Genomic DNA, 21,961 nt, shown 5'->3' with positions numbered 1-21,961 from the left:
AATTGCTCTGATGAATCTTTCTCCCAATTGTAGCTTTTCCATAGTGGCAAACATAAAGTCCCAGTTTAAATTGTCAAACGCTTTTTCAGCGTCAACAAAGAAGAAACCAACCTCTTTGTCACAACGCTTGTCATAATATTCAATAGCATTGATCACTGTCCTTAAGTTGTCTCTTATTTGTCTGTCTGGCAAAAAGCCTGCTTGTTCCTCCTCTATGACTTCTGAGAGCCACCCCTTCAATCTCTCCGCCAATATCTTCGCAAAAATTTTATAGTCATTGTTGAGTAGCGATATAGGTCTATAATTTTTCACATTAGTCAGGTCTTGGCCCTCTTTTGGGATCAATGATATATTCGCTTCACTCCAAGTTTCTGGAATCCTTTGATCCCTTAAAACCCCATTCATCACCTCTTTTAGGAATGGTGCCAGTTCATTAGCCATTGTCTTATAGAATTTAGCCGTAAGTCCATCTGGCCCTGGCGCCTTTCCTAGATTTGCAGATTGTATTGCCTTACTTATTTCCTCGTCAGTTACTTCACTATTCAACTTATTTCTCCAAGCTTCCGAGATTTCTGGAAGTTTGGTTTTCTCCAAATATGACGCTATTGATTCTTTGTTTACTTCTTTTTTATTATACAGCTTAGCGTAAAATTTATAAAAGGCTCTACTAATGGTAGCCTGCTCCAAATACGTTTTGTTATCTTCGCAAATTTTATTTATTATCTTCTTTTCCCTTTTCTTCTTCAATTGCCATGCCAGGTACTTCCCAGGTTTATTAGCACCCTCAAACGCTTTTTGATTCAGTCTTTTGAGATTCCACTCCAATTCTTTATTGCTCATTGCTGTTAGCTGTTCTTGAAGTATTTTAATTTCCTGGTATACCTTCTTTTTCCCTGGTCTCTTTTTTAGCTGTATTTCTTTGGCTTTTATTTTCTCCTCAATCTCATGTCTTTTCTCCTCTTTCTTCTTTCTTGCTCTACCATTTAAGTCCATTAGTATGCCCCTTACAACCGCCTTGTAAGCATCCCAAACTTTATTGGTTGGTACTTCTTTATTCACGTTGTATTGTATAAAAAACTTTGTCTCTCTTCTCAGTATTTCCATATTCTCTCTTTCCTGTAACAAGTCCTCATTTATTCTCCATGCTTTCCTTTTTCTCTTTTTTCCAAATTTCCACATAATTGGGTTGTGATCTGAGCCTACCATAGGCATTATTTCTACCTCCTTAGTCCATAATGCTAAGTCTTTTGAGGCCCAGATCATATCAATTCTTGATAATGTGGAATGCCTTGCAGAATAAAAAGTAAACTGTCTGCTTTTAGGATATTCTCTCCTCCATACATCTTCAAGAGTCTCTTGTTGAATCAACTCAAAAAAAAGCTTTGGTAATAGTCCTCTTTTCTTTTGTGCCGTTGTAGTCTTTTTGTCTAGTTCCAAGTCTGTCACTCCATTGAAGTCTCCAGCAAGAATTATCTGGTCGTATGCAAGATCGTCTAAATGCTTCCTTAAATCCTCAAAGAAGCTTTCTTTTGCACCGTTAGGTGCATAAAGTCCGACTACCAACACTCTCTTTAAATTCCAAATACATTCCACTGCTACAAATCTAGCTTCCACATCTCTCATAACAAATTTTGGCTGTAGCTCCTCTTTTATGTACAACACCACTCCTCTTTTTTTCTTGTTGGAGGCCGCTACATATTCTTTGCCCAATTTTCCAGATTTTAAATATTTTACATCCTGCTTTCTGATATGGGTCTCTTGCAAACAAACAATGTCACATTTTTGTTTTAGTAGCCAGTGAAAAGTATTTTTCCTCTTATTCGGTGAGTTTAGTCCATTTACATTCCAAGATAATACTTTACACTCCATACTCATGATCTTGTTGGTAAGTCTTTTTCATTGTCCTTAATAAATCGCTCCATCTCTCGCTCAGATCTGATGCGTTTTTTGGCCCCTCCAAACTCAAAGGACACTCCTTCCGGTAACTCCCATCTGTACCTGATTTTCATGTCCTTCAAAATCTGAATTAGCACTTTATATTTTTTCCGGTCCAGTAACACTGATCTGGGCAGTTCCTTCATTATAATAATCGTCTTGCCATCAATCTCCAATGGATCTTGAAACTGTTTTGTCACAATCCTCTCTTTCATATTTCGTGTTGTAAACTGCACAATCACATCTCTTGGTAGTTTCCTCTGGGTTGCTATTCTCGAATTCACACGGTATGCCACATCTAGGATAGCCACAACTTCCTCCTCCTCCTTCCCCAGGTACTCAGCCAACACCTCAGTCATCTGTTCTTGCGCTGACTTTCCTTCCACTTCTGGCAAGCCACGAAAACGTAGCTGCTTCTCCATATGTTTAGTTTCTGCAACTGACATTCTCCCCTTCACCAATCTCATCTCTGTTTGTTGCGTGTCTGCTAAATTCTCCATCGCGTCTTCTACTGTTTTAACTCTCTGCTGCGTTCCTTGTAATTCACTTCGTATTGTTTCCATACCTTTTTTCACTTCTGACAGCTCCGATTTTACTGTCTGTGTAACCTCTTTAACCTCTTTTATCAGCTCCAATTTCGTGTCCTTAAGTTCTTTAATCATATCTAAAAGTTTTTTGTCCAGGTTTTTATCCAGGTTTTCTATTGCCGATTGCCACTCTTTTTTTGACATCGTGGGGCTTGCTTTAGCTCGCTCCCACGAATCCGCTCTCTTCCTTAACTCCGTGGCGTAAAATTTAACGTTTTTCTATTTTAAATGTCCCGGTCTTCTTATAGAAATTAAATTTTAAAGAGTCCAAAATGTCGGGCGTCTTTTCTCTATGGTTTCTCTATGATTTTGTAATCCAAGATGGCCTACTTCCTCTTCCGCTGAAGCCGCGACCCTTCCCCTTTCAAAAATGGCGATTCCCTACTTCCTGCCCTCCAGCAAGGGCCGCTTCTCTCCAGCCACTCTATTGTTATTACGCACTTCCTGTCTCCCGTCTTCCCACAGCAGATCTCGCGATGGTGTCTTTTTCTCACAGCTCCAAAGCCACAGGTATTCAAAACAATAGTCCCATTTCTTTAATAACTTCTTTAAACTTAGTCTCTTTTTAAATTCGATTCCTGCCGAGTCTTCCCCTCCTTTTCACTAGTCTGTTGCAGTTTAAAAATCTACTTTTTTTCCTCTCTGTTTTTATCAATCTGTCCCGTCTCAGAAGATAATGATCTTTACCTTCTCTTCACTTTTTCTCGGGTTGTAATCGCTGTTTCGATTTTAAGTTCCCCTCTCAGCTTCTTCCCCCAATCGATGCTTGGGTATGTAGGTCTTATGCCAGCCGAATTGGCCCCAAAACTGCCGCAGAGATTATAGCCGACCCGTCGCAAGGTGGGACCTCAAGGATCGGGGGGAGACTCGTTGTGTAGAGCCCCCCCTCGTCCGAGATCTAGCTCACCCTAGGGTCTTGAGCGTTCTTTGCCTGCTCCCCGCCTGAGAGCAGTCGGCCGCGGGCTATTTTCACCCCGCCGGCCGGTTAAAACGGCAGTCCGGTCAGCTCCGCAAGTGGAGCTGCGTTAGACCTCCATGGATCCCAAACAGGAAGTGTCAACTCGTTTTTAATTTATGATCTGTTTTTCCTAATTTGTTTTGGAGCCGTTTTTTGTGGAAATTGGCTGTTGCTCTAAGGGTTGGGCCCTGACTCACACCACAGGAAGCAGACCTGGCTATACCTAGAGTTACCAAACTCCAGATAGGGTCTGGAGATCTCCCAGAATTACGGCTAATCTCCAGACTACAGAGATCAGTAACACAGAAGACGGCTGCTTGGAAAGGTGGACTCTATGAGTCTCTCTACACGAGACATCTGGCATGTGAAGAACACATGTGGTGAGATGCAAGGGTAGCCGGGAAGGGTAGTTTAAAAAGACAGAGCCAGGGGCAGGGCAAAGCCTTTGCTATGCACTGGAGCTATGTGAAGGGGCTGTGAAATGCCAGAAGGGAAACTTCAACCCATTAAAATCTCTCCAGTTCCAAGTCCAGCTCCAGAAGGCAGCTCCAGCCCATTTCCATTCCTTGCTGCCCTCTGGTTGCGATCCCACACAGTTTTAGACTGGAGAGTGAAATTGACAGAGCCTTCCAGGAGTGAAGATGAACCCTCTGAGGAGCGACCTCCACCAGCTCTGTCTTTTTAAACTGCCCTTCCCAGCTAACATTGCATCTCCCTACACTTCACAAACACGCAACGAGGTGTCTCGTGTAGAGAGACTCAATGGCATGATACCCTATTGAGGTCCCTCCCCTCCCCAAACATCAATCTCCCCAGGCTTCACTTCCAAATCTTCAGAAATTTTCCAACCCGGAGTTGGCACCCCTAGCTGTACCTGCCACATCGGAGGAAGAAGAGGAACATGAACTTAAGGAATGAGTGGGAAGTAGCCACCTACTTCACTGTGGAATTCAAAACTGGATCTCTAGGTTGCAACCTGGCAAACATAATGCCTTGCTCCCTCGAGCAGCGTAATATCCTTAGATGTCAAGGAAGCAACCAGGTAAACACCATCATCGCCCCCCCCCCCGGCTCCCAAATGTGGCAACAGGTTTAAATAGGAAGGAGAGTGGGGTGCTGGGAACTATCTTAAGTCTATTGGTCAGGCTTGGCGAAGAGCGAACTGAATGCCCTACATACAATTTTTCACAGCAATTGCATACTGAAACATACACACAGCTGTAGTCCAACCACTACAGCTAGCTTGTGTGTAGGACGAGAAGAGGACGAGTTGCGAGCCAGCCAGCCAAACAAACAGAAAAGCAACAGCTATCTACTGATGGAGAATATACACACAACAGGATTGCTTTTAAAAAAGGAAAGGGGCATGAATATGGAGAGAAGACTGGCCAGAGCACAGAAGGCCCAGAAGCACAGCCTGATTCTAATGGAAACGATGGTAAAGTTATAATATAACTTTTGGTGCCTCGAATATAATTTGGTGCCTCGATATAAAGGCACCAAATTCCACAGAAAGAAACCCAGAACTGGAACACCAATCAGAAAGCAACAGGGATCTAGTCTTTGCGATGACGCTATTGCTCTTTAACAAGGAAAATAGTTAAAAGTCCAATAGCACATTTAATACTAACCAACTTTATTGTAGCATAAACTTTCGAGAACCACAACTCTCTTCGTCAGATGCATTGTCAGCTTTCAAGAACCACAGCTCTCTTCGTCTGACAATATAGCTGATGAAGAGAGCTGTAGTTCTCGAAAGCTGACGATGCATCTGACGAAGAGAGAGCTGTGTTTTTCGAAAGCTCGTGCTACAATAAAATTGGTTAGTCTTAAAGGTACTACTGGACTCTTTACTATTCTGCAACTACAGACTAACACAGCTAACTCCTCTGGATCTATTAACAAGGAAAGGCATTCAACATGCAAGTGAATTTGTCATGGAATTAACTGCCTATAATTTATCTTATTTGTTAAACATAAAGCAAAACCAAGAGCCGGCTATGTACATCAGGTGTTAGCTTTCCTGGCAAATCTGAGTGGGTTTAGGTCATTTAAGTACATCTATGCTTGGATAGTATGATCTTCCGTAGCCAAAGCATGGCAGGGGAGGAGGGGACTCAGGCACAGCTCCAAGTACACATGTTGAAGCTAATTGCTTCCAATTAGTACCCGCTCTAATTGGAACATTTCGCTATGGGAATGCAAACAATATAATCTATAGAAACCATCTGCTAATCCGTCCCCTTTTCTGTGTTTAAGACCCGCTCCCGGTCTTAAAAGTACGAAAGAGTCCCCGTGGAGGATACACACATCTCTCAGAAAACACAAAAGGCTCCAAAAATTTGCATTCTGAAGGCGTACGCTACGATTTCCAAGTCTTATTAGGTAAATAGGACTCGCTGAAAGGTGGATTATGGGCCCATCCCAGGAGAATCATCGAGTATCGTCTTTTTCTGCGTAGTCTGTGAGGCTCTTTTATATGCCCCACAGAGCCTGGGGGAGGTGGGGGGGGGGGGAAGCCACGAGAAAAGCACATTGGACAAATCCAAACATGAAGCAGTAACCATGTTGGACAAGTAAATAGACATTGGCTGGGTGAGTCTCCTGCTGCAGCCGTGAGCACTAGGCGGCCTGGAAGCCAAGGAAAATACATTTGGCTCCCCGGTTCAGTTTTGTGTTTATTTTCTGAGAAACTGCAGGGATGCTGCTGCCCTCGCAGGTCTGGAATAGTAACAGAAGCCCAAACAGATTTGCAGCTGGATCCAACAAATAGGGCTACCATGTAGTCCATACACCTGCCACTGAATTGCACACACATGGAGTTTGTTGCGTAACGCACAACCCGAGTCCAGAAAGGGGAAGGGAAGTTCATAGCAGGGGCTATGCTGAAAGTTTGCTTGCAAACAGTAGTGTGTGCGGGGTGTGTGTGTGTCAAAAAACTGCCTATGCTCACTCCTTTCATAATGAGCAACTGCTTCACATGCCGTTTTAAAAAACAAGAAGCACTAGTCCTAAAAAGTGATTCTAGCCAATCAGGGATCACATAATGCGATATCATCACAACACCACCATGACTCCTCATAACCAATCAGATTTGGCCGCATGCTGACGTCACAAAGCTAATTTGCACATTGGAGGAAAGTAACCAGAGAGGTCCTACAATGATTGGTTCAGTGCTATTTAATTTGTTCATAAATTATGTGAAATGAGGGGGGGGGGTGAATATTGTAGTGGCCAAGTTTTCAGATGATATGAAATTATTTAGGGTGGTGAAAACAAGGTGGATTGCAAAGAGCTCCTAGCAAATATCTCCAAATTGGGTGGAGAAGCAATAGCACAGCAAATGAAGCTGTCTCGGGTGATGCCAAATGGAATTAAAAAGTATGCTGGTGGGGTCTGAACTGACAGAGACTGACCAGGAAAGAGATCTCGGGGTGCAGTAGAAAGCTCCATGAAAATGTTGACTCGGTGTGTTGCAGTTGTGCAAAAGGCAAACTCCGAGTTAGAAAAAAGGATTGACTACAACTGCCAGTATTGTTATGCACCTGTATAGACCTATGGTGTGTGGCCTCATTTGGAATAGTGTGCAGTTTGGGAATGCTATATCTAAAAAAAATAATTATTCTGAGCTGGAAAAGAGTAGAGGGAGGAAGCTGAGTCAGTTAAGGTGTTGGAGCACCTTCCCCATTTCGAAAGGCTGAAGATGCTGAGATTTTTCAGGGATCAGTTGCACTCAGGGCTTTTTTTCTAGGAAAGGAGGTGGTGGAACTCAGTGGGTTGCCCTCGGAGAAAATGGTCACATGGCTGGTGGCCCCGCCCCCTGATCTCCAGACAGAGGGGAGTTGAGATTGCCCCCCCCCCCGTGCCACAGTGCAGCGCGGAGGGCAATCTCAACTCCCCTCTGTCTGGAGATAAGGGGGCGGGGCCACCAGCCATGTGACCATGTGAAAAAAAGCCCTGGTTGCACTTAAGTGGTTCATGTAGCACAGCTGACAAAACCTCTCATTGAGAGCTGAACAGACCAGACAGCCTGTGTAGATCTACTTTGAATGGTCTTCTGGCCCAATACCAGCCACTGCTGCTCCCTGGGAGATCCCAGATGACTCTTTCTATTCTTGCTGTCCAATATACTGTAGCTGGCAATGCTCAGAACGAACCTGGTACATTTCAGACAGTCACTCTATCACCAAGCTCTGGCCACCTCCTCTGCATAGCATTTTTGCCTCCTTTTAGCTCCGCACTAAATCAGCTTTCATTCAGTTCATTTATCTCTGGAAAACTGGCCCTAAATCAAAGGCATATGCCATGGAAATCCAGGGGCTATCTACATAAATATGTGACTTTTTTTTTTGAAGGAACAGAAAATACAAACTTCTTAGAAAGGAATTATACGTTCTTCGTTCACTAACAAAGCCAAAATGATTGCTGGAGAAAGAACTGGAAGTTTGTGAGATAAATATTTTCCACTGCCTCCCTCTTTTAGATGCTACTTTTAAAAAAACTGGGTTTTTTGCCATGCAAGAAATTACTGCACGGCCTCTCCTATGCCCCATCTACATGGGATGGAGATTGATAGAGGGGGAGGTTACACCCCAAAACTTCTCCTTCTGATCTCTTGGGGCTAAAGATAGGGGGAACAATACAATTCTCAACAGCGGTATGGAGACTTTGATACCCAAAGAAGCCATCGCAGCAAATCAGTCAATGTGGTCCTCCGGTTATCAGAGACTGAATATCTGAGATGCCTCTAAATGTTGCTGTACTGATTTGAGAAAAGAGCAGGGCCCATGATGACACAGTAACGGAGCTCGTCGAGGTCCCGGGTACAACCTTTAGCATTTTTCAGTTACAAAAGATCTCACATAGCAAAAGACCAAGAAACATAACTGTAATGAGCAACTGGATCTGGGGTAGGAGAGTTAACCTCTTCCTTCTCTAGCACAATGGACCTGATCCATGATTCTGTTTTGTGCTTGGTTACATCTCTGACTGGGATAGCCCAGGTGAGCCTGATCTCGTCAGCTCTCAGAAGCTAAGCAGGGTCGGCCTTGGTTAGTAATTGGATGGGAGACCTCCAACAAAGACCAGGATTGTAGGAACAGACAATGGGAAACCACCTCTGATAGTCTCTTGCCATGAAAACCCCACCAGGAGTCACCATAAATCAGCTATGACTTGAAGGCAGGAAACCCCACCAGGAGTCACCATAAGTCAGCTATGACTTGAAGGCAGGATTTCATTTATGCCATGACCTGGATAGCCCAGGTGAGCCTGATCTCATCAGATCTCAGAAGCTAAGCAGAGTCGGCCTTGGTCAGTAATTGGATGGGAGACCTCCCAAGAAGACCAGGGCTGCAGAGGCAGGCAATGGCAAACCACCTCTGTTAGTCTCTTGCCATGAAAACCCCACCAAGGGTTGCCATAAGTCAGCTACGACTTGAGGGCACTCTCCACTACTCACACCTCTGGGGATCTCAACTCCAGCGTCTTGTGATACCTTTGGGAGACACTGCCAGTAAGGGAGTGGTGCATATTACGATAGATGGACTTATAACTTGATTTAAGAAGGTCTCATTGGTTCTTAGTCCGCTTCTGTACATTTTCAGTGTTTTCAAAGTGCAAATTGTTTCCATCCATTGTTTTTCATTAGAGCTGATCCATTTGGACAATGAAAAATCATCAAAGACTGTTACCCACAAGAGACAACGTGGCGTAGTGGTTAGAGTGTCAGACTAGGATCTGGAAGGCCCAGGTTCAAATCCTCACTCTGTCAATGAGACTCACTAGGTGACCTTGGGCCAGGCATACTCTCGGCCTAACCTACCTCACAGGGTTGTTGTGAGGGAAAAATGGAGGAGAGAAGAACAACGTGAGCTGCCTCGGGTCCCCATTGGAAAGAAAGGTGGAGTATAAATGCAGTAAATAATTACCGCCAAGAGCAGTTCAATTGCTTGTTTATAACAACCCCTGGAAGGTACCCAGCGTTGCTAAAATTAAGCATGTCTGAATCCATTCCCTGCCTGGATGGGAAACTTTCCGGGAACTCTGCATGTATGTTTCTTGCAGTCCTTTGTGAAGAAAGTACGATCGACCTGGCATCTGTTGCAGTATCTCTAGTAGAAGGCATAAACAGGGTGCTGTTCCTTTTCTTTTTCTGTGGTTAGTTCTCATAACCAACATCATGCAATCCGAGTAATATTCTCGGTAAACCCTTTGCAGAACTAGGGTGGTATGAAAACCCAAGTGCTCGTCGTATTCCTCAGCAATCAAGCCTTTAAGAAAACTTTTCATACTGGAAGACTTCCAAGCTGTAGCCTTCATGCTTTGCCAAGGAAATGGAAAACTATTGTAGGATGGTTTTTCTTTTTTAATCGCTTCTCAGAATTTAGAAATGTGGTGAATCTATGTGAGCTTTTTTTTTTTTTTGGTCAACAATGATGGAAAAGCTTAACCCATGAAGAGCACCACTTAAAGTTTAGGAAACCAGCAATATTTTCATGAGATATCGATCGTAGAAGAAGCTACCGTAGCAATAGTCAGTTGTGAAACTTCTGTTTTTAAAGATGGCTGTGATCTGAATTCGACACCAGCGAAGGAGAGCAAACCGCCCCTCATTGAGATAAACTGAAATTCTTCTCACCACATTATTTCACTAAGTGGGAAGCAACCCTTTCTGGCCACACGCAGCTCCCTTATCCTGCAAAGTCCTTCACAGCCAGCCATTCCATCTCAGAATGCTGAGGAGAAGAAATGGTGTGAATTCTACTTTCTTCCCAAGTTGCCAGGAGGGCAGAATCTTCCCGGACTGCATAACAGGCACCCACTCCCCCAAGGTAATAATGTTAAATCATATTAGCTGTATTCTTCTATTATGAGAGCTTTCCCCCCTGAAGTACGGAAGAAATGTGGGGTATATGTGTTAACACTGTGTGTCCGCACTCAGAGCTTCTGGAATGGCTTCTTTCCACAGCGACAGACCTTTAGAACCATCCATAACTCTGTCCCCTCATCTGCATAGCCCCTATCTGGATTACGTTTCTTGGTCACACGGGCGAGTGACGATTCGAAACATCGAGAAGGAGATCTGGTAGGAGGCTGTGTACAAATCACGATTGTACGCTTAGCAAAGGGCCGGGTTCTGTTGACCTGACCTACTAACACTTCCTTTCCAACTGAAATGACTCAAGGAGTGGAAATCTGAGCTGAATTTGGACTTCGGGGAAACCACTTGAGGGAAAACCTCCTCATGTTGGAATTTCTTTCAGGCAGGCGGTCTGAAGGGGGGCGGGGTGAGGTTAGCCTCAGGGCCACATCGAGGGATGGAATTACACGTTACGATAAATATGGAGGAGACACAGACAGTCACACGCTTGTGTTCTCGCCGTCTCAGCCCAGACCCCTTGCGAGAGGGCCTAAAACTGATGACATGTCATAATGCATTTCTCCACCCAAAGCAGCTGCAGCCACTGAGGGGCAGAGAAAGACACACGATTGTCATCTTGATAGCATATGCAGAGTTTCCGGCTTCAGACTGGGAAATGCCTGGAGAGTTGGGGGGGTGGCTTCTGGGGAGGGTGGGGTTTAGGGAAGGGACTTCAGCGGAGTATTAAGCCATAGAGTCCACCCTCCAAAGCAGCCATTTTCTCCAGGTGAACTGATCTCTGTGGCCTGGAGATCAGTTGTAATTCTGGGAGATCTCCACCCACCACCTGGAGGTTGGTAACCCTAAGGACACAGCATGTGTGTACCACACATTTCATGGTGGGTTCAAGGCACTGGGCATGAAGATGCTATTTTTAAAGGCAGCCCAGAAATTATCACAAGGTGGCATTCCCTTCCTAGCATGACAACTGGAGGTCTTCAAGCCCAACAGACCTTCATGTGGTTTCAGTGGAGTTCTAGGAGCTACAAGACCACTACTCAAGCAGCTTGTGAATGACAGTCAGGCATTCAGATGTAAGAAGTCTGTGCCTCATGTGCAAATTGCAAAGGGATATTCATGTTATTCTGTCACAGCCAAATAAAACAAAAGTCCAGGAGCATCTTAAAGGCTGACCACCTTTAACTTAGTAAGAACTTTCATGAGTCACAGCTCACTTCTTCAGATGTGAAGAAGCGCCACTGGATTTTTGTTTCCTTATACGTTAGACCTCTGAAAGGAGAATTCCTTTGGGAACCTCAGTAAATCTCTGAATCCCAAGGCCGAGAGGCAACGTCAAGAGAAGGCCTCGGCCTATACGCCCTGTTATTGGCTCTAAAGAGTAACTGGTTGGCCACTGTGTGATACAGGACGCTGGACTCGATGGTCAACAACTGCTCTGATCCAACAGGGCTTTTCGTATGTTCTTATGATTCACTGTATATCCTGAAACATTAAGAGGAGTCGAGGAAATAGCCCTGAAGTGTGCCTGGACTCGCTAAGCATTTTCAACTCACCATGTACTCCATGTTGGATGCTGAAGGGTAGACTTGGCCTCTTAATTTGTTATGAAGCATCAGAATCTCCTCTTTGTCTGACCTGGAGATGGCTCTCTTGGTCCTCGAGTGGCGTTGTTGATCCTGGTATCGGCTCAGAATGCTTTCCAGGTGGGTCGCGTTGGGCAATAACAGGCAGTGGATTCCATGGGCTAAGAAGAGCAGCCCAAATGGGATGAGAGCCCAAGATGGAGTGGGACTTCCGGCCATTCTCTGCAGGAGGAGCTAACACTTCCTTCAAAGGAGCTTCTTCTGAACTAGAACATAGGAAGAAGAACAGGGGAAATGGCATTACATTTGGCATCAGAGAGACATTTGATCAACTATTGGCAGTTACATTTTCACAAGAAGGGTTTCCACTTTTTTTTTCCCCACTCAGCAGCAGCCCGATCCTGACCATTTTGGGCCCCTTTCCGGCCATTTTCTGCCCCTTTTTGCCATTTTGGGCCCAATTTCGGCTCTGAATGGCCAGGAGTGGGTCCAAAACAGCCAAGATAGGTGACGTCAGGTGGGTGTGGCATATGCAAATCGGTTATGCCAATGACACACTTCCAGTGATGGCAAGGGACGTGGCATATGCTAATAGGTTATGCTAATGAGTTATGCTAATGAGTTCCTCCAGCCCCTTTTCTACAAAATGACCCGTGCATAGAATGCAAACAAAGGCCTTCACATGATGAGTGGAAAGATTCTTGTCCCCTCCTCTCCTTTCCCCTCTCCAGATGAAGAGTTCCAGAGAGTGCAAAAACTTGCACATTGTGCTGTGCAATTTTGATCGGTCTCAGTAAAAGGCTATTGGATGTTTTTTTGTTTTGGGTGAAAAGTGAGTCACTTTAAAACTGAAACTCTGTAAGTTCTTTGTAGGATGAGATGTGAGTTTATCATTTTTGTCTATTCTAACAAATACAAAGCACAATTTTTAAAAGTAGCTTTTCTCAAACATCTGAAAGCACCCTCAGATTTTGCTTTCTCAGCATGGAAGTCATTGCAATGCACTTCCTTTCTGTACTGCTCGCTTAAGGCCAGAAGTCATAGACCAGGGCTGTTTCCAGATGGCTTACCTGCCTCCGGAACGTTGCACCATCTTGTGGGGAAAACGCGAAATATCGCGTTTTCTCGCCCGAGTTTTGCGCGACGTCGCGCAAAACTCGTGTGAGAAAACGCAATATTTCACGTTTTCCCCGCAAGATGGCGCGACGTTCCGGAGGCAGGTAAGCCGTCTGGAAATGGCCCAGGTGGGAAGAATCTATTGTCTGTCTTCCTTTCCACATGAGCTTTGCCCTTCCCAGAACCTAGAATACTGTAGTGTGGGGAACAGCCAAATTGTGGCCACGTCTTGTGTGGTCCAGGGCTTCTGACATTACTCAATCACTGTGGGAACTCTCCCACATGTGCAACTGCGTTCTACTGCATCACACCGTTGGTCTATCTAGCTCGGTATTATCTGCTTTGACTCGTACTCTCCAAGGTCTCAGGAAGAGACCTTTCCCGTTATCTGCTGAGATACTTTTTCAACAGGAGATGCCAAGAATTGAAACTGGGACCTTCTACGTGCCAAAGCAGGTGCTCACCTACCAAGCCACAGCGCACACATCAGAATGTTCTCTCGAAGCCCATCTCAATGTAAACATAACTTAATTTGCTGTAAAAATAAATCAACAAAAGCTGTAATTCTCCAAGTTCTAACAGGAGCCCAAGGCTCATTGCCCATCAATCTATACTGTGTTCAGGGCCTTAAACGACCTTAAAACTCAAATTTATGGATCTTAAGACAAGCAGGCAAGCTAGCCAAGCACCATGAAGAATTCCTCTCTTAATAGAAAGAGCTGGCAGGCGCTCCCAAAGAGGTGGGCTGAAGGGGTCAGACATGAGCTATGAGCTGTTTCTGCCTAGCATAACACGGAGGCGGACCCTGCAGCCAGCGCTCTGAATTTGTAGTGGCCTAGTGCCCAAACTGTCAAAGCAATGGAAAGACCCATTTGCTGAAGATGATTTGGGATTTTTTGTTATTGTTGTTACATCGCCACTTTGAGGTGTAGGTGAGCAGTTGACTGATACAGGGCAGTACTGAAAATGCAGGGCAGTGGGTAGGAGAGGCAGAAAACTACGATTTTTAAAGTTCGTGCAGAATGGAAAATTTCACTACTAACCCTTCTCCATTGCTGCCCCACATGCCCAGGGATTGGGACAGGGACTCCTTCAAAGTGCACCATCTTTTGCTCCCATTCCTTCCTCAAAACCCTTTTCCCTGAAGCATTTGGCTTGAGGATTCAGTTCTCTTCCTCAATTGAAGTGAATCCAAACTCAGTGAAAGCAGGGCTTCTTTTCTGGGAAAAGAGGTGGTGGAACTCAGTGCAGGAAGTGGTGCCCCTGGTACCACATGTGCGCACGCAAAATGCGTGCACGCTCCCTGGACCAATGACATCACTTTGGGTCAGCTGGAACAAGGGGGGAGTTTTTAAAAATTTAAATCACCCTTGGCAAAAATGGTCACATGGCTGGTGGCCCGCCCCCTGATCTCCAGACAGAGGGGAGTTTAGATTGCCCTCTGCACCGCTCCAGTGGCGCAGAGGGCAATCTAAACTCCCCTCTGTCTGGAGATCAGGGGGCAGGGCCACCAGCCATGTGTCCATTTTTAAGAGGTTCTGGAACTCCGTTCCACCACGTTCCAGCTGGAAAAAAGCCCTGAGTGAACGGGAGGGGGCCGAATTTAGCAGGGCAGCAGTTTGAAATGTAAGTTCTTCCGGTTCATAAAATGCTATCCCATTGTAAGCCCAGCTTAGATCTATTTGAACCCCCCCCCCTCCTCATATTGAAACATTGCCTCTGCTTTCCCCCTTTGCTGCTTCCTACCTGATAATTGCCCCTCCCCAGGGGAAATGAGAGAACTCTCATCTCCCCCAGGATGTGTTTAAATCACACCACCGTGTTCCACTAGTTCTTTCAGCCCCTCCACTCTATAAACCAAGATTTTAAGCCATTACCATTTGGGCCCGGATCCTTCCCTAACGATTAGTGTTTCCTGACCTATACTACAGATGAATTGCTAAACTCATTTGCCTGTGACTGAATCTTTGTTTAACACACTCACACACCCCATCTGGGCCAAGGGTAAAATGCATTGCACTGGGCAGCTCTGCTTAAATCATTAAAACCTGCCACTGTTTTCCCGCACCGTGATATATTTAAGGCACTTGCAAGAAACAACATTTCTTCCTATGTGACACATCTCAGCCGAAAGTGTAGGAGAAAAATCTGCAGCCGGGTTTGTTACCCATAAAAAGGAAAGCTTTTGGGGAAAAGCTCCCTTAAGAGGGCCCCCTGCCTTCCAACCCCTGGTAGGATGGAAGTCTTGTCCTTTTTCATACTCTGTTCATCAAACCGTCACAGATGGGCCTGCCCAGGGGCTCTCGCTCTTTGCCCCCGAGCTCCCTAAATTGGTGATTTCAGTTTCCGCAGGACGAATATTGCTTTAACCTCTTTCTCATTGCAGCATTTTTTGTTTCCCTGGAACCTCCTTCCGGGCGAAAGGCTTACTCAGTGAGGCCAACCCCAAGCTGCTACTTTTGTAGACAGCCTGACCCACTTCAGGAGACAATTCCTACTTTCAGAGGCTCCTCGAAGGGGTTATAAATAGATGCTCTTCTCAATGTGGCCTTTGAGCAGGAGCCATTTTCCAAGGCCGCCTGCTTTTGAGGCACAGCAGTTCTCTGCAGCAGACAGTTAACGCAGGCATCCCCCCCCCCCCCAGTCAAGACTCTTTTTCCCAAGCAGAGGTTGGGCCTCTGCTCCAGGGAAACAGTACAGTTACAGAGAGAGCAACGGTGGTGCCAATCTGACGTAATGTTTGTCAGCACAGAGAGAGGCCCCAAACTGGTCCGTTTATGCAGGCGAATCAGCGGATGGAGGACGGGGAGAGTCATCGAGGCGGACGCTTGGCCCCCCTGCCTGAAACGCTTTCATCGGTGAGTCCCCGGCCCGCCAGGGAACAGATGGAGCATTGTTCCCAAAGTAGCTGGGTCTCTTTTTCACAATCAACAGAGTTACCCGCCTGTCTATGGAATTACCTGAAAGTAGCTCTTTATTTGAGGGATCTGGGTAAGCATCAGTAGCACAGCAGCTGAGAGAATGGGCTGCAAACTGGAAGGTCCCTGGTTCGAAGCTCACCTGGGAGTGGCTTGAGAAAAGCCATTTTCTTTTAGCTTTTGCCTTGTTCCCCCATTCTTGGTGGAGGTCAATTTGCTTAAGCTGATGGTGCACCGGTAGATAAGTAGTATCACAGCTCCAAACCCCGCCGCCCCCAAAGGAACCATTTAATGCTTTAGGCCAAAGTGCTGGAATCTGCACCTATTGAGGCGATGGCTTTGAGGTTCAAGGCAGTGTTTGGATGCAGAGTTCATGAATGAGGATAAAGATTAAAATGTAAGAGTCACACACAAATACACCAGTTTTCCAGTTTGATTTGGAAAAGCTACCTTGGACACATGTGCTTGCTGAGCAGCACTGGCCCATCTCCTGACAGGAACAAAAAGGGTGGCATGATAAGATACGATATTTATATGATATGAACATGAAATCCTGCCCTCAAGTCATAGCTGGCTTACGGTGATCCCTGCTCGGATTTTCAAGGCAACAGACTAACAGAAGTGGTTTGCCATTGCCTGCCTCAGCAACCCTGGTCTTTCTTGGAGTTCTCCCATCCAATTAATAACCAAGGCCAACCCTGCTTCTTTTCGGAGATCAGGCTCTCCTGGGCCGTTTCCACATGGCTTACCTTGTTCCGGAAAACAGTGAAATCGCACGCGAAATCGCGCGAGAAGATGCTGTTATCGCACGTGATTTCTTGCAAGATTTCGCTGTTTTCTGGAACAAGGTAAGCCATGTAGAAACGGCCCTGGTCTATCCAGGTCAGGGTGATACACGATATTGATATAATAAGAAAATGAAATCCTGCCCTCAAGTCATAGTTGACTTATGGTGACACCCCCCCCCCCAGTGGAGTTTCCATGGCAAAAGACTAACAGAGGTGGTTTGCCATTGCCTGCCTCTGAAACCCTGGTCGTCATTGGAGATCTCCTTCCAATTACTAACCAAGGCTGACCCTGCTTAGCTTCTGAGATCAGGCTCACCTGGGCTATCCAAGTCAGGGTGATTATGATATGATATGATATGATATGATATGATATGATATGATATGATATGATATGATATGATATGATATGATATGATATGATATGATATGCTGGACGGGGCCACCTTGGTAGTGCCATAGCTCTGCCCTTATGCTCCCATCTTCAACATTTATCACAGGCTACCTACACACACATGCTTTACTTGCATTGGTTTACACAGTGAAGAATGTGTGGCCTGTCCTGAATAGTTCTCCCTTCATGAAATCCACAAGAAGGAAGCCCCTTACCAGGAGAAACACACAAGTCTAACGATTTATACAATTGTTAAATATAATTTTTCCGAATTTAAAGTTCTTACAAATGTAAAGTGACCAAGTGTTCATTTAAAGTGCTCATCAAAGATATGAATAAGTATGATTGGTAAATGCATACAATAAACATTTCAAAAATACAACCACACAATTCACATGTCACACAGCACCGTCTGAGTGTCCTTTGAAACAAACTTGGAGATATCAGAAGAATGGTTCCGGGAGGAAAATCCAACAGGTAAGCAACTTTCACTGTAAAAGTTCTCAAAGTCTTTTGTTTCTTTCTTTTGGCAGATGCTCTGGTGGATGTCGACCAAGAAAAATTCCAAGCCCAAACTGAATGTTGCTTACCTGTTGGATTTTCCTCCCGGAACCATTCTTCTGATACCTACAAGTTTGTTTCAAAGGACAGTTGGGGGGTGCTGTGTGACTTGTGAATTGTGTGGTTGTATTTTTGAAATATTTATTGTATGCATTTACCAATCACACTTATTCAAATCTTTGATGAGCACTTTAACACCTGGTCACTTTAAATTTGTAAAAACTTTAAATTCGGAAAAAATATATTTAACAATTGTATAAATCGTTAGAATTGTGTGTTTCTCCTGGTAAGGGGTTTCCTTCTTGTTGATTTCATATAGTTCAACCAGGAATGCCTCCTGTTTCTTGTTAGTTCTCCCTTTAGAGGGAAATACCTGCCTGCCATTCTCTAGAACCCGCGTTCAGGACTTCTGGCAGTCTACTGCAGGTGCCAAAGCTTGGTGGGTAGAGCAACAGTTTTGCCTGAAGAAGGTCCCGAGTTCAATCCCCGACACCTCTGCTTAAACAAATCTCAGGAATCAGGACTGGGAAATACCTCTAACTGAAACTTTGGAGAGCTGCCCGGAGTGAAATGCAGCTCTTCCCGTGACGACAGCCCCCACGTGGCCCTCGGCATAGACCCCCCCCTAAACTGGCCCTCAAAGTCACTTCTTAAAAGATTCCTACAAGGCCACCTTCCTTCTTGTTGTGAGCACTCAGGAGCATGCAGCTTCCTGCGAGAGTCATGTACAAGATGCATGAAGTGCCTTGCTGAAAGGACAGAAAATTGGGGGAAGAACAGATGTAAACACCCGGCTTGACGAAAACATCCCGGGCTCCTTTTCTCTTCTAATCCAGTATCCTGTCATTGACAACGGCCCAAACCAGATGTTTCAAGTGCAACTTGATTTAAATGACAGTACAAGATTACTTCAGGCATGCTTGGAGTTGTGGGCCAATTTTACATTCTTTGGCATCCCCCAGAATCCAAAGAATCAGAGGGTGGCTTATGAACATAAGAGCAGCTGTGCTGGATCAGCCCAATGGGCCATCTAGCCCAGCAAGATACCTCCAGAAGGCCTTGATTGGGGTATGAAGGCAGGTCTGACAATAATAATAATCAGGGCTTTTTTAAAGCTGGAACGTGGTGGAACGGAGTTCCGGCACCTCTAGAAAATGGTCACATGGCCGGTGGCCCCACCCCCTGATCTCCCGACAGAGGGGCGTTTAGATTGCCCTCTGCGCCGCTGGTGTGGAGGGCAATCTAAACTCCCCTCTGTCTGGAGATCAGGGGGCGGGGCCACTGGCCATGTGACCATTTTCAACAAGGGCAATTTAGACTTTAAAAAACTCCCCTCTTGTTCCAGCTGACCCAAAGTGATGTCATTGTGCGGTCCTGAGTTCCACCACTGAGTTCCACCACCTCTTTCCCCAGAAAAAAAGCCCTGATAACAACAACAACAACAACAACATTTGATTTATATACCGCCCTTCAGGACAACTTAATGCCCACTCAGAGTGGTTTACAATGTATGTTATCCCCACAATGTATGTATCCCCACAACAAAACACTCTGTGAGGTGGGTGGGGCTGAGAGAGCTCCAAGAGACCTGTGACTGACCCAAGGTCACCCAGCTGGCTTCATGTGCTCTTAACCACTACACCAAACTGACTCCAAACAACCTCCAGGTGAGGCCCAAAATTACAAGTGATCTCCAGAATACAGAGACCAATTCCCCGAGAGAAAATGGTTGCTTTGGAAGGTGGACTGTATTGCACAAAACCCCACTGAGGCTGTTCCCTGGGCTCTACCCTCAAATCTCCAGGAATTTCCCAACCCAGAGGTAGCAACTGTATATGGAGGCTAAAGCCACCCCCTCTTCCCCCCACCCCATGGTGGCCATGCAGGACTGGAATTCAGAAGTTTACTGCTGGTTTTCTAGCAGAGATCCCGATTGCCCCTTTGCTAAACCCTGAAGCAAACACTTAAGCCCTAGGAGTAAGTGCTCCTTCCACACCATCTATAGTTCTGCCTTCAGACCCTGATAAGTGGTGGACCAATAAGGCCTTAAAGGCATATGATCTTACTAGATGTGACTAGATAGGATTTGCACTCTCTGTGTGCTTTCCCACTGTAAACCAAGGCATGGATACCACCCAGCTCAGAAGTTGGGGTTGATCTGGAACCCTTCCCTTGTTAGATCCGCCCAATGTCCACCTGATCTAGTACTTTGCCTCCATCACAAAGCAGCCAGAAGTTCCTCAGGAGGTTATGGCAGTACCTTCCGTCCCCCCCCCCCCTCACCCCCATGCCCGTTCCAAAATGCACAGGGCAAGAGTGTGGTTACTCATCACCACTCGCAGATTGAAAGAGGAAATTGGCATTTGTTCTATGGTCCATATTCTGATACATAGATCCAGAGGAGTTATCCGTGTTAGTCTGTAGTAGCAAAATCGAAAAGAGTCCAGTGGCACCTTTAAGACTAACCAACTTTACTGTAGCATAAGCTTTCGAGAACCACAGCTCTCTTCATCAGATGCATGGTTCTCGAAAGCTTATGCTACAGTAAAGTTGGTTAGTCTTAAAGGTGCTACTGGACTCTTTTCGATATTCTGATACAGTCTCTCTGAGAGCCATAAGTCATTATGCTCTTTCATGTTCAAATCCATTCACATCTAACGTCCCCCATGCTAGCTCAAAAAGAATGCTCTACCCTTTATGCATCTTAAATTAAACAAACTGCCCAGATTATTTTTTGTCTCCATCTGGGCACTTGGCTATGGCTTCTCTGTCTTGTGATTAGCAAATCAGACACCAGGTTCTCCATTCCAGAGGGATGTCCAAGAATCTCTCTTCAGGGAACCAGCCAAACCCAGTCACTGCACATAACTAAACCACTACAGGGTTCCTTATTGGGCTGGGCTCCTATTCTGTAATTAGAAAGAGCTAAAAGGAGGGAGAAATGTGCCTTTCCTTTAAAAGAAAACTTAATTTGGTTTTCATTACCTCTGTTGTTAACACAAATATTCAGCTCTGTTTTCCCATTGTTTCCAGTGGAAACATGCTCAGGTCAAAGTATTTGTTATCACATACAAAGCTCTTTGCTTCATTCATCTGAACAGGAACTCTTGCAGGTGCCACTCTGCACATGGGCAAAATCAACAGCAGCCCGTACATGGGCTTTCTCTGTGGTGGCCCCTACCCTGTGGAACAGCCTGCCTGAGGAGATCAGGAGAGCCCCCACTCTTCTGGCTTTCTGCAAACGATGCAAAACCGAATTATTCACAAAGGCTTTTTACTCTCTACAATACAGAGGGCTGTATTGTAGGGAGGGGGTCTCAGATGCTTCGCTAATGAGTTAGGGACCAGAGACTTCACCACTTTGTTGCCTTGTATACTACCCATTTACTTTAAATATATACACCTATGTGTTAGCTGTGCTTCAAGTATGACCTTGCTGGGTAGTTCTATGTTGTTTAATGTCACTTCTAGAACTGATTATGTTCTGTTTCAGCATTTCTACAACTCTGTATTGGATTCTTGCTAATGTTACATCTTTGCAAACTTGTATTTATTTACCCCATGGCATTGTTTATGGAAATGTCCTTGACATTGACTGCACTAATCTCACACTGGGTAATCCGCCTTGAGTCTCGGTGAGAAAGGCGGACTATAAATGACATAAACAAACAAACATTTCTAGCTGAAACTTTTCCTATCATTCGACTGGGATGAAATTCTCAGGACCAAGAATCGTTGCCCAAGGGAACCTCCCTCTAAATTTCAGACAGGGTTGTTGTGACAATAAAATGGAGGTATGATGGGCTGTGCTCTTTTGAGCAGTTATGCGATAATAATATAGTAGAGAGAGATCCAGAGGAGTTAGCTATGTTAATCTGTAGTTGCAAAACAGTAAAAAGTCCAGTAGCACCTTTAAGACTAACCAACTTTATTGTAGCATAAGCTTTCGAGAACCACAGCTCTCTTCGTCAGATGCTGACAAAGAGAGCTGTGGGTCTCGAAAGCTCATGCTACAATAAAATTGGTTAGTCTTAAAGGTGCTACTGGACTCTATAGTAGAGAGAGGATACATATAGCCCAGTGGTAAATGGCTGTACTAGTATAGGGGAGTGCTTGGAGTGCAGTGCTGGAATCTGGGATCCCTGGATGCAAACCTCCAAACTACCTCCAATCTCACTGGATGATCGCAGGCCAGTCTTGGAGAACCTACCTCGCAGGGTTGTTGTGAGGATAAAAATGAT

The 21,961-nt window shown here is 45.2% G+C and overlaps 1 protein-coding gene across 2 annotated transcripts in view; it reads right to left on the bottom strand.

Annotated features, from left to right (window-relative positions):
* Positions 1-21,961, bottom strand: part of CRISPLD2 (cysteine rich secretory protein LCCL domain containing 2) — a 61,224-nt gene that overhangs the window by 34,888 nt on the left and 4,375 nt on the right. For both annotated transcript variants that reach the window (XR_008598371.1, XM_055000707.1), the window contains exon 2: positions 11,917-12,212. Coding sequence is in view for 1 of the 2 variants with exons in the window: in XM_055000707.1 (XP_054856682.1) it covers positions 11,917-12,165 (249 nt within the window). In the remaining variant the exon portion in view is untranslated. The remainder of the gene's footprint in view (positions 1-11,916; positions 12,213-21,961) is intronic.

Source organism: Eublepharis macularius, chromosome 16, assembly GCF_028583425.1.
Source record: "Eublepharis macularius isolate TG4126 chromosome 16, MPM_Emac_v1.0, whole genome shotgun sequence".
Lineage (NCBI taxonomy): Eukaryota > Metazoa > Chordata > Lepidosauria > Squamata > Eublepharidae > Eublepharis > Eublepharis macularius.
Note: the sequence above shows the minus strand (reverse complement) of the source record. Positions and strands in the feature narration are given on the sequence as shown.